At 35.3% G+C, this 13,127-nt stretch overlaps 1 protein-coding gene across 3 annotated transcripts; it reads left to right on the top strand.

Moving 5' to 3' along the window:
• Positions 1–2,378: 2,378 nt before the first annotated feature.
• LOC110640696 (uncharacterized) lies at positions 2,379–13,061 on the top strand. 3 transcript variants are annotated; one of them, XM_021792138.2, is made up of 3 exons: positions 2,380–2,760; positions 3,275–3,454; positions 12,116–13,061. In XM_021792138.2, exons 1-3 carry the CDS (start codon positions 2,539–2,541, stop codon positions 12,755–12,757), a joined length of 1,044 nt encoding a protein of 347 aa, XP_021647830.2. In that variant the 5' UTR covers positions 2,380–2,538; the 3' UTR covers positions 12,758–13,061. The 3 variants fall into 3 exon arrangements, with proteins under 3 accessions (XP_021647837.2, XP_021647830.2, XP_021647819.2); XM_021792127.2 differs by having other exon boundaries at positions 2,381–2,760; positions 12,110–13,061; XM_021792145.2 differs by lacking the exon at positions 3,275–3,454 and having other exon boundaries at positions 2,379–2,760; positions 12,110–13,061.
• The last annotated feature ends 66 nt before the right edge of the window (positions 13,062–13,127 follow it).

Raw genomic sequence — 13,127 nt, 5'->3', positions numbered from 1 at the left:
TTTCTTTTTCTTTAAAATTCAGAAATATATAGTTTGTCATTTCTCAAGGGTTCCCCTAGCTTTGTCCATCTCTTCTTGTTTTCCTTCGTAAGCTTTTGGTTTTAGTTTCTAGCTTAATGTTGTGGGAAAGCCCTCCCCTAATTGAGTTAGTTTGTAAATGGGTTTTGTTGTTGGTGTTTGTGGGTCTTTGCATGCAGGTTTGTTCTTCAATGAGAAGGCATCATTTGAAACTTGGAGTGTTGGGTTCAATTGGTTTGTGATGGACAAGAAGATGATGGTAGATGGTCTCCTAGAGGACGAGTTTGCTCCTGTTGAAGAGTCTTTACCATCTTTTTAGCCTTGATGGGTTGCTGTGCATGGTGAGAGGGTTCATTTGCGTTGGCTGTCTTGTATCTCTGAGATTTGCTTCTACACCACGGCTGGGAAGGCAATCCTTTTGGCTTGTATGCCAGAGCTCTGTCGCGGTGCCCTCTCATTGTTGTTTAGCAGAGCTTCAAGTCCCTGTTGAGGAAGATAGGTATGTTGTTTTGATAAGGTGACGTGAGCAGATAAAAGATTTATTGCTCCTTGTGATGTTGGCTTTTGCAAACACAATCTGCTCATTGATGTTAGTGATAACAATTGTGGCAGTGGTCGGCAACCTTGTTTTCCTTGTTCTCTTAGAGTTTCTAGGTGGGGCTGGGTTATCCTGTTATGGGTATGGATTCTTGGTTTGATTTATTGTATTTGGGCTGGTTGCTATCTCAGTGTGGGTCTCCTTTTTCTCTATAGTGTTTAAAACCCATATTGTAATGTTGGTCCTTGCGGGCTTTTTAATGCAAAATGGCATTTTCAAAAAAAAAAAAAAAAAAAGAACTTCTCACAGGACGACGATAAGCTATATGCATCACCCTAAAAAACCATCAAGGAAGAACGACCATCTTCAACCTCAACATTAGTGCCCGTAAATTAAAGACAACCCAAATCAAAGGATTAATTATTAAAAAAATATAAAAAATAATAACTATTTACAAGTCTAACGTGGATTTGAAACTATTTACAAAAAATAATGTTTGTTCAAAAAATATTGCTGAGAAAAGAGTTTTCTCAACATATCAAATCAATAATTTTTTATTAGAAAATACAGTTATATTCTTTTGAAAATGCCACTCCTAACGTCATTTTCAGATGTATGTAGTTATATACTTTTAAAAACATCACTCTTAATGATATTTTCGAAGCATTTAGTTATATACTTTTGAAAAGACCACTTCCAATTGCATTTTCAGAAACATATAGCTATATTTTTTTGAAAAGCATCATTCTAGTAGCTTTTTCAAAAGCACATGAAATAAAAAATAGAATTATTTAAAAGTGTACAATTATTTTTTTTATTTGTGTTTTTTTATTCAATATTTTTCCTCTAATGATATATATATATATATATATATATATATATTATTTAAATATAAAATTTGTCAGCTAATTGAATATGAAGTTTAGATCAAGATATTACTATAAAATATCAAAAACTTAATTGTTTTATATTGAAAATAGAATTAGGAGCCTTTTGGTGATTTTTATTATAATTAATGGTTAATTAGATAGAAATTGAGTAAATAAATCAATTTATTAATAAAATAAAAAGTGATAAATTAATTTATTTATTTTTAAAATATAGGAATTAAATTATTAATTTTATTAAACTTCAAAGATTATATTGGAGTTTAACCTTAAAAAAAGAACGCATTAAAAATAAAAGAAAATTTCCAATTTGCCCATTAAGTAGAGTCGTTTTATTTTTTTATTTGATTTTAGTTTTAAGTAATTCTAAAATTGTAAAAATCATTTTATTCAAATAATTTGAAAATATATATTTATTGTATACTTTTAAAAAGAAAATAATTGAATAAAAATAAAAAAACAATGATTGAATGAAAATAAAAAAAAACACAATAAAAAATAATAATTACATACTTTTAAATAATTTTATTTTTTATTTCACGTGCTTTAAAAAATGCTATAAAAAATAGCGTTTTTAAAATATATGATTATGTATTTCTAAAAATATCAGCGAGAGTGGTATTTTTATAAATATATGACTACATGCTTTTGAAAATATCACTGAGTAGTGATACTTTTTTTAAATAATTATTTTATGAAAATTAAATTAAATTAATAAAAATGATACTTTTCAGAATAAAAACATATGTAATATTTTAAAATTAATATAATAAGATATTATTTTAATTAATAATAATAATTAGAGTTATTTATATTTTTAATTATTGATATAAATGATTTAAAACAATATTTTATGATATTATCCAAATTTCTCAAGCTTTGCAAAAAATTCGCGGGTGTTATCCAAATCTTTATAGTAATATCCATGTTGAATTCTTCACTCCAGGTGTCAGCCATGGCAACACTCATGTTGCCAGTTGCCACCTCCTCTCTTTCTCTCTCTCTGGGTCCTCTTCTGTGGATTCTGCTATGTTTTTTATGTGGAAGAGTTGATGAGTAACAACGGTAGATCCAATAGCTTTCTTTGCTCAGCTAATGGCTATCCTTATGATCTGGCTCGCTAAACCTTTCTCTATCTGCAAATGGGTATTTATATTTGCTCTGAAAACCATGTTCATTGTGATTCACACTTGGGTGGAGTTGCTGGTATCGTCTATCAGTTTCCATCTGAATATGTTCCGCAAGGCTATGATATGGATGATTGCTCTTATTTCTCTTCCTGAGCAAGTTTTGACGGCCTTGCAGAGGGAACGGCTGGTTAGTGCTTAATTCTTCTCTCTCTCTCTCTCTCTCTCTCTCTGACAGTAGATAACCATGGAATTATTAAGATAACATTGTACGCATATGTTCAGTTCAAGATTGGCCTATTGAGCATTATCCTCTGATCATTGCATCAGAATGTTTATATGCAATAAAAATGCATCTTTTGGAAGAACTTAAAAATATTTAGCTTGTTTGGCTTCAGTGCCACTGCTCCTCTCAAAATTTGAAGTTGACAAGTAGCTAAGAGTGGAAGTTTCATGATATTTTATTATTATTATTATTATTATTATTGCTGCTGCTTCATGATTTCATATATGAATAGTGTATGTAGTAGTTTTTCCAAGGGTACTTGCGATGCTCTATAATTTTGTAGGACCTAGACTTTTGAGAATTATGAAGTTTGCTTTGTTAACTGGCTTAGGGTGTAGCCTTAGATTTATATTATTTTAAGGTAAGTTTTGCTTTTTATCAACTGTTCTTTTAGTGGGTTTGTTGCTATGATTTTTAGCTACAAGAGCATTTGCATGAGATGCGGATTGAGTTGGATAGCCTGGTGTGGGATAGGAAAGAACTTCAACACCAACTCCGCACAGCTAGTAAAGAATGTAGAATTTTGGAATCAATGCTAGCAGAAGTTGAAGAGGAAAACTGTGCCGTTATTTCCAGAATTGAATTGCTAGAGCGTGAGGTAATGATTTTGTCTTCCCAAGCCTTGTCTGAACAGAGAAGAACAATTATATTTATATTCCCATGATTTCTGAAGTAATATTGGTAGAGATTTCTGCTAAAAATGTTTTCTTTTGCTTTTCAGGTTAAAATTTTATTCATAATATTACCCATTTAAAAGATTATTATTATTATTATTATTATTATTATTATTATTATTATTAACTTTGATCGATAAGAAAAACTTATGAAGTGGTAAAACTAGAGTTTGATTTCATTGAATCAAGGGGAATTAGCTTCTTCATTACGAAAGATCATATAAAAATTAAGTTCTAAAATGAAGTTTTATGTAGAAAATTGCTTGATCGGTTGCAGAGCCATGTACAATTCTTTTAGAGTGGCTCCACCCTCCTTTTCACATAAATTTGTATGAGACAATTTAGAAAAGCAAAGATATAGCAAGAAAAAAAAAAAAGATAAAAGTGTGCATATTAGCTTGCTAAATCCCTTAGATGGTAGAAAATTATTACGATTGCATATTTATGTCGCATATTGATGGTTGGCATTTACAATGATTGTAAAGTAAATTTGTGCATTTTTTTTTCTTTGCATATGTACATAATAATTTGTCTGTACAATTGCTTCAGTTGTTAAACCAAGGCAGAAAATAGGGTACAATTGTTTCTTTTTGAATGTTATTTCAACATTCAATTTCAATTAGCTTGAATCAACCAATAGACTGATTATTATTTAATTGTTAATGAGAATGTGATATGCTGTTTATTCCTAAACAGATACCTAAAGAACAGAAACTTGAACATTGCAAAAATTTCGCAATATATTATTTAGTGATGAAGTTTCCTGTGAGATTACGATATTATAATCCTAATTGCATTTTTTTACTACAAGTTCACAAGCTGGTAATGAACAATAATTTCAACTTAGATGCATAATAACCTTATGGTGGATAGTTTTGTTTATAAACATTTATGATTCGCATGTTAATATTACTGTGATCGCTACCTTAGGTTCTTGACCCCGAATAACCTTAATAATAAAAAATGGTTATGCCTACATCTTTATATAGAGAAAAGATTTATAATGTTGTTAAAATAGCCTTTTGGAATATAAAATTAAAAAATTACTTAAACTCTTTTTCCTAAGATGCCCACAACATCTTGTGGATGGGTCCTTACCACATGAAAGGATTGGGTTGCAATTAGAGTTCAAGCTCCCCTATAGGGAGGCAGGTACACTTGATCATTCTCCCTCTCTTACTGAAATCTGAACAGTTCAAAGTTGAATTTCGAGAGAGAAATTGACTTAGGAGTGATGGAACAGCTAGATAAATGTCAGGAAGAATAATGGAGATCACATGTGCAAGGCCCCATTATTCATCTTCTATGAATCTTGAGAATTCAATGAGTTCAACAATGTGATTCTTAAGAGGTTAGTCATCAACACCTTTCACCTATGCTATAGTCTGGACTTTAGTTATGTTTTGCTTCTTAAGATAATGCCTGCTATTATCTGCTTTCTATCCACAATTGTAGTACTGAAATGCCATTGTCTTTTGATCAATTTTGTCTATACAATTTTAGAAATCTTGGTTGGCTGGCCATAAAATTTGTCCAAATGCCATCGTCTTTGTAGTTAATCTTGTCCATCCTAACTCATTGTGTTAATTTCAATCTGTGTGACTATGATCTAGTCTCTATAGAAGAAAAGAGAAAGGGAAGAATAACACTCAGGATTCTACGTGGTTTGGCAATTCAAGCCTACGTCCACGGTGGAGTTCTGTGTCTTCTTATTATGTATTTTAAAGAGTACATTAGTATTCATATATACAGTTGAGCATAGATGGTAAGGAGCAAATTATGCCTTGTGGTTAGGAAGAATTATTGGCTTCCTTTTGAGAATGTGTTTGTATGGAAACTAATCTTTGACGATCCTGATTTGTCTTGGCTGTCATTGATTTGGTCCCAATCTCTATCATTGATTTGGTCCCAATCTCTGCGTGATTTCCTGTCTTTCCATTCTCTTCTTTATGCCCCCGCAAGATCGGTGGTACTAGCCTAACACTGATCTTGGAAACACAAAATAAGAATTGTCGCTTTGGTAGCACCTTTGTAAGAGCATCTGCCAACTAATCACCAAAGTGCACGTATTGAACAACAATTTGCTTCTTTTCAACTTGGTCATGGACAAAATGAAAATCAATAGCCACATGCTTCATTCGACTGTGAAACACAGGATTCTTGCAGAGACAAGTTGCGCTAATATTGTCACAATAAACTACTGGAGGCTTCTTTAATGGAGGTTGTAACTCATGAAGTAAATTCACTATCCAATTGACCTCGGCCACAGTTGTAGAAATTGCCCTATACTCCACTTCTGTGGATGAACGTGTGACGGTTCTCTGTTTTTTTGGAAGACTAGCTTATAGCATTTTTACCATGAAAAACAAGGTAGGCGGATGTAGATGTTTTGTCATCCAAATTTCCTACCCAGTCAGCATTGGAATAAACCCGTAGGGAATGATCATGATTTGGAATGATCAGCAGACCGTGAGTGATTGTGTCTTTGTGATACCGTAATACCCCTTTGCAGCTTGAAATGATTGATGGATGGGCGATGCATAAATTGAGCTAGCTTATTAATGGTGAAAGAAAGATCTAGTCTGGTCAACTGAAGATACTGAAGTGCTCCTATCTGTTGGTACTCTTTGATGTTTGTGTGAGGCACACCATCATTGAGAGATAAAGACTCAGTAAGAGACATGGGTGTGGAGACCCCTTTGGCACCTAGCATAGAGAATTGTTCCAGGAGATTGAAAATAAATTTGTGTTGTGTAAGCATTAAACCATTGGAGATAGGTGTGACTTTGACTCCCAGAAAATAATGGAGCATGCCTAAATCGTTTACTGAGAACCGTTGGGACAGCCGTTTAATGACGAAATTGATGGAAGTAATAGAGTTGCAAGTCACCACGATGTCATCTACATAAACCAAGACAAATATAACTTTATTAGTTGAACAAGAGATGAAAAGAGAATTGTCTGAGTATGCTCATTGAAACCCGCAAGAGAGCAAGAACTGACGAAGCTCATTGTACCAAGCTCGGGGAGCTTATCAAGATCATAGATGGATTTCTTCAATTTACAAACATAATGAGGCTTGTGTTCGTCTTTAAACCCCTTCGGTTGGTGCATGTAAACTTAGTAAGAGTTCCCTGCAAGAAAGCGTTAATTACATCCAATTGGCACAATGGCCATTTATATGTCACAGCCAAAGAGAGAATGAGCCTGATTGTCGTGTGTTTGATGACTGGACTGCTGTAAATAACCTTTTGCTACTGATGGGGCTTTGTAACGCTCAATTGTCCCGTCAGGCTTATGTTTTACCTTGTACACCCATTTACATGAGATCACGTTTTGAGCAGGGAAAGGTGGAACTAAGTCCCATGTAGCGTTTCTGCACAAAGCATCATACTCTTCATGCATGGCTTGGCACCTCAAGATACTTGGCAGGTTGACGATAAGTAGCAGGGGCTAAAGGTATCTGAGATGTGGATTTGAGAGCTAGGCAATCAAAGATTTGTTTGGGTTTGTAGATATTATTTTATGATCTGGTGATAATGCGAGGAGGTGGGGGAGTGCAGGGTAATGTGGACTCGGTTTTATTAGAGTCTTCAGGAGAAGATGTAGTCAAAGAGGATGACTGAACTATGGGTCTAATAGGGGATGGTGGTGCTATATTGTTAGACAACAAGGGTGAGACATCATTAGCAGAAGAAGTGACTGAAGTAGTTGAAGAACGTACTTGAGGAGGGCAAGGAAGGACTTCTGTTGGTGGCAAGTAAGAATGACCACTATGAGTTGCCAGTGATATGGGAGCAATGATAAAGTTAGGTAGAGATGCTGATTCAGGAGCTGATGGTGATGTAGGTTTGGAGGGGGTGAACCAAGAAGTCAAAGAGGTAGAAGAAACACGTGGTATTAGTTTTCTCCAAAGGGAAAGCAATCCTCAAAAAGACAACGTGGCAAGAAATAAAAATGTTAGTGCTTGAAATGTCATAACAGACATGGCAGTTGGTGGCGGAGGAGTATCCCATGAAAACACAAGGATGAGATTTTGCTTGCAGTTTGTGTGCAGTGTAAGGTTGGAGCCAGGGCTAGCAGAGACATCCAAAAACTTTAAGTTTATCAGGATTGTGTTTGTGATGAAACAAAGTTTCAAATTATTTTGAAGTCTTATTGTGGGCAGTCAATTAATGAGGTATGCGCTGTTTTGGCAAGCTAAAGACCAAAATTTAAGAGGGACAGAGGCATGATGAAGCAAGATGAGCATGGTAAATTAATTCCAAAGGCCTTGTACTAGTAATGGATGTGGCACCAAAAGGTAAACGGTGGCTCTCATTACACAAGCATGAATTGCAAAAAGTAAAGGTGCTGTCAATTACAACTGGCAACTGAAAAGAGGAAACTAACGCTTTGGTTATTTTTAATTGAGGATGACCAAAGCGAGAATGCCAAAGATGACAAGTAGGCTTCAGTGGAGCAGCAAAATGTGATGTAAGCTGGTTGGTGAAGGGATGTACAACAGCTTCAGGATATGGCCACTCATAGAGGTCTCCCTTGTTTTGTCTCCGGTGAAGAAGTGCCCCCGTGGTTAAATCCTTCACAAGATAGTACAAAGGAAAAAATTCAACAGATGTATTATTTTGATGACAAAATTGTGCTATTGAAATGAGATTACGGCTCATATTTGGGAAGCACAGGACATTTTTTAAGGTAAAAGAAGTAGGTGATAAGTGAGAAGGAAGAGTAGCGTGACCAACATGAGTGATAGGTATACCATTACCATCTCCAAGAATAATTTCATCATTGCCTGAAAAATCTGATGTGGATACCAAGTTATTGGGATCGTCTGTCATATGATGAGATGTGCCCGAATCAAGAATCCAGGAGTTATTAGTGTTGGCATGATGGGCAGCATAGTTTGCTCTCGCTTCCTACGAATCATGTCCTTTAGATCGACATACCTTAGCCAGATGGCCAAACCTGTCACAAAGTTGGCACTGAACTTGTTGTCCTCCTCTATGTCACTGCTGAAATTGTCCTTGGCGTTGCTGATTTGACATGCTAAAGACACTAATTTTCTGTTGAGTTTGGCGATTACCAGTGTTGGGTGAGCAAAAGTTGTTGGATCCTCACTGATTAAATTGAGCTATTATGATAGGAACCTCCTTCTTTGGTTCAATTTGCTGCAAAAAAAAGTTCCTGAGCAAGGAGTTTGTCATATAGTTCTGCAAAAGTGATAGGTGTATCCCTAACGCGTATAGCTGCCGAAAACTCCTTGAAATCAGAACCAAGGCTGCTTAAGACCTTGATAACAAGTTCTTCATTATTCACGGGTGAACCACTGGAGGAGAGATCATCAGCTATCATTTTAATCTCCCTCATATAATTTGTAATAGATTTATCTCCTCGTCGAAGATTAGACAGTGTGTCTCGCAAGTTGAAAATACGAGCTTGAGACTTGTTCGCATAAGTAGTATGCAAAACCTCCCAAGAATGTTGTGCTGTCCTGCAACGGGCAATAAGAGGACCAATAGTTTAATCAACTGAGGCCATAATGGCATTGCGGACCAAGCCATTCTGACGAACCCAGAGTTTATAGTCTGGATTGATCGTCTGATCAGGAAGAAGCTTTGACGAACGAAAGTCTGATTCTTCAATATACGACAGAAGTTCATATCCCAAAAACAAGGTGATTACTTGTACAGACCATGTTGCATAATTCATACTACCAGTGAGCTTTAATGGAAGCTGGGATGAGAGATTGAAGGAAGCTAAGTGACTGGGTTGTATTACCGAGCCATGGCTAAGGACAAATGTAGGAGTACCACCTGCTGTGGTTGGCGAATTATCTGTTGATTTTTTGATGTTTGAGTCATGTCAAGTGGACGAGCTGTCAGCAATGATAACTGGAGGAATATGGATCGATTAATGCTCGTTAGAGCTGCTCGCTCTGATACCATATAGAAGAAAAGAGAAAGGGAAGAATAACACTCAGGATTTTATGTGATTCAGCAATTCAAGCCGACATCCACGGTAGAGTTCTGTGTGTCATCTTATTATGTATTTTAAAGAGTACGTCAGTATTCATATATATACAGTTGAGTACAGATGGTAGGGAGCAAATTATGCCGTCAGGAAGAATTATTGGCTTCCTTTTGAGAACGTGTCTATATGGAAACTAATATCTGAGGATCCTGATTTGTCTTGGCTGTCATTGATTTGGTCCCAATCTTTGTCATTGATTTGGTCCCAATCTCTGCATGATTTTCTGTCTTTCCATTCTCTTCTTTAGTCTCTACAAATACCTCTATTCCACCTGAAAAGTTGCACTGAAGAATGAATTTGTGGAATTTAAGGCATGCCCATCCTTTTTACACTAGGAGAGAGAGGAATCAATTATTGATGTAGTTGGCTTGTGCTAAATTCTACCGTTGTCGGTAATCCTTCAAGTAAATTAATAACCATACTTTCTTTCGGATTCTCCATAATTTAAAGATCATAGATTTTTTTTTTAAATGAAACAAATTCCATTGAACTGATTATGATCATCTTCAGATATTTATTTCTGGCTGAATTTTGGACTGATTTTGGCCTCATAGTCTTAGGAAGAATGAACCTGGGGAGGTAGCTATGCATTGCAGTTGTGAAGCAATGCACCTTTGATGTTGAACATTTTTGTGTAAATTGTGATGGAACTCTTTTGACATATCCAATACCACAATCAAATCAGAAATTCAGACCATTGAACAAGACTTGAGCATCTTACTTGTCAAGTCTCTTTTTTTACCCCCTCTGTTACTCTTTCTTTCTAAATAGAAGAATAATTTTCCCCCTCCTATCCTCCAATTCCTCCCTTACCTGGGTTGCAATATCCTTTGTAAGAGTTTGATGTCTCAGCTAACCAGCAACAGAATTAAGCCACTCTTACTTAAGGTAAGTTAATCAGTCAAGAGTAAGTTGTACCAGTGCACCAAACCCAAGTCAATGTATAGTTGAACAATATATCCTGAAAGTTCTGGAAACCCCACGTGGAAGAATTGGCACCAAAATTGACGAGAGTGATGACATAAGTGAGGACTTATAGCTGTCAATTGCAATCCAGTGTTCAAATGACATATCCAATGCGCAACAATAGTAATGTAACCGAGAGATGAAGATGAAATTCATCAAAAATAATGAGGGAGGGGGCTGTGAGAAATTGATACAAAATTCATCCAGGGTTTAAGAAGGAAGTGGAAAGGAGATTGGCAGAAAAAAATGTGTGCAAACCAGAAGTCTGAGGGATTTCTTGCTCTAGAATTTGGACAGCAACGGCTCATTAGGTAGTTGAATGCAACTTCAATGGAGATCCCTTATATTGAGATACAATTGCAACAACTTAATATGAATAAATTATATCATTTCACACACGATTTAGCTTGAATCTGCAAATGGGAATTAATTTGGTCTTGTTTGCTCAAGAAAAATAAAAAATAAAAATGCAAATCCTTGACAATTTTGATTTTTCTGATGATACTGTAGAATGTCAACAATTGAAGGCAGCAGTAAGCATTGGCTCTGATGCATACTTGATTTAAAACCATATCCATCCTAGAAAAGTAACATGCAAATTTACATATTAAACTTTTTGTTCCTAAGATGTTTAAAAGAAGAATAAGACAAGCAAATTGGACCCCTCATGATCCGGTTTGAGCCACAATTAGGGCTGAGCAGAATTCGGTTCAAAAACCGAACCGAACCGAGTCAATTCGGTTCAATCGGTTCGGTTTTAAAATTAAATCGGTTTGGTTCGGTTTTACATTATAAAAATTTCGGTTATTTCGGTTCGGTTCGGTTTTGAAGAGAAAAAAATCGATTAAACCGAACCGAGCCGAATAGTAATTTATATAGTCAAATCAAACTAAATCAAACCAAATTGATTTTTGAATTGATTTATTTTTATGAAAAATTTATGAATTATATTTAATTTTATATATATTAATTGTTTAATTTCATTGATTAATGGTTATTAGGTTCAAACCAAAGTTAAAATTAGACCAAATAACTTGAAAATCAAGTCTAAATTAAAAAATCAAACCGATCGGTTTAAACCGAACCGAACCGAAATAGAACGGTTCGGTTCGATTCGGTTTTTCACCCATTTCAGTTCGGTTTGATTTCTAAAATTTACGGTTCGATTTTTATAATTTAATTCGGTCACCCCTAGCCACAATCAATCTTCTCCTATGAGGAGGTACAATGTTATTTTTTTATTATATTTCCTTTTCTTTCTTTTTTTTTTTTTTTCTTTTCCTTCCTATAATAGAAGATTGGTATACCTATTTGTTCAGTTCAAAGAATCCTTCTGATATTACCATATTTCATTTCATTTTGTTATCTGTGATGCTAAAAATTTAAGATAGGGCATAACCGTAGACAGGTAATGCCAAAAGAAGTTGCTTCAGCCAAGCTTTTGATTTTGGATTCATGTCTATTAGTTTCCATCAATTTCTCCTTATTTTTCCATGCAGTTGACGTTGAAGTTTGAAGAAGTTAGTCCATGCATGTGTTAGTTCTGTGCTTTGATAATGAAATGATTTTATGCCTTGCAATAGTTGCAGGATCTGAAAGTTGAAAATCTTCAGCTGAAAGAAATTCTGGGTCAAGATCGTTGGAGCATTAAAGGAAGTGATAGCGCAGACAATGTACAGAATATTGGTATTGACAATACTGAAAAGCATGGCATTTCAGATAAGAGCCAATCATGTGATAAAGGAAGTGGAATCATATTTGAAGACCTGATGATGCATAAAGAGGCCTGGGAAGGTGAGGGCAAGAGGGAAGCAGAATTATTCAATTTCTGGAAAAATGAGTGCAAAGCAAGAGGGTCCATCCATTCATTTTCACACTGCATCATCTCAAGGAGCTTAGACATGAATGAGGGTGTGGGCCAGAGAAGGGATGTTGCACTTTCACAGTCCCTATTCAGTGCAGTATTATCCCTTTTGGTCGGAATCATTATCTGGGAAGCTGAAGACCCCTGCATGCCCCTTGTTGTAGCTCTTTTTGCTGTTGTTGGCATGTCATTGAAAAGTGTGGTTCAGTTTTTCTCTACCATAAGGAACAAACCTGCTTCTGATGCAGTTGCTCTCCTAAGCTTCAACTGGTTCATACTTGGCACACTTACTTACCCAACACTACCGAGGGTAGCCCGTGTTTTGGCTCCATTGACAGCAAGTTTTTTGGACCATCGGGTGAACTAGTTTGATACCTTTCCGCATTAGCTCATTAATCAACTTGTCTGCAATAAGGCACCATGTACATTCTTGAATCAAGAGACAGAGAGTTTGTTTTTAGCTTAGCTGTAGTGTGGCATCTAGAATTATTAGGTTGAATAGCCATGTATTTTGGCCTTCTAAATTTTGTCTCTTTTGAACTTTCTTGTGTTTGCATAGACTATGGTTTATTCTTTGCGTTAGGATTTGTAATAGTTTTAGCTTGAATATGATAATTAGAGAATATTAAAATTTATTTTTGAAGTTAATCAAGGATTGTCTGGTTGGTCTTTTTCGAGTCTCTCATTTTATTATTATAAGATAATTCATATTTTTTGTGATGAGAAGGGATAATATA

The sequence above is a fragment of the Hevea brasiliensis genome, chromosome 18 (genome assembly GCF_030052815.1).
Source record: "Hevea brasiliensis isolate MT/VB/25A 57/8 chromosome 18, ASM3005281v1, whole genome shotgun sequence".
NCBI classification, from domain to species: Eukaryota; Viridiplantae; Streptophyta; class Magnoliopsida; order Malpighiales; family Euphorbiaceae; genus Hevea; species Hevea brasiliensis.
This window is presented reverse-complemented; position numbering and strand designations above follow the sequence as displayed.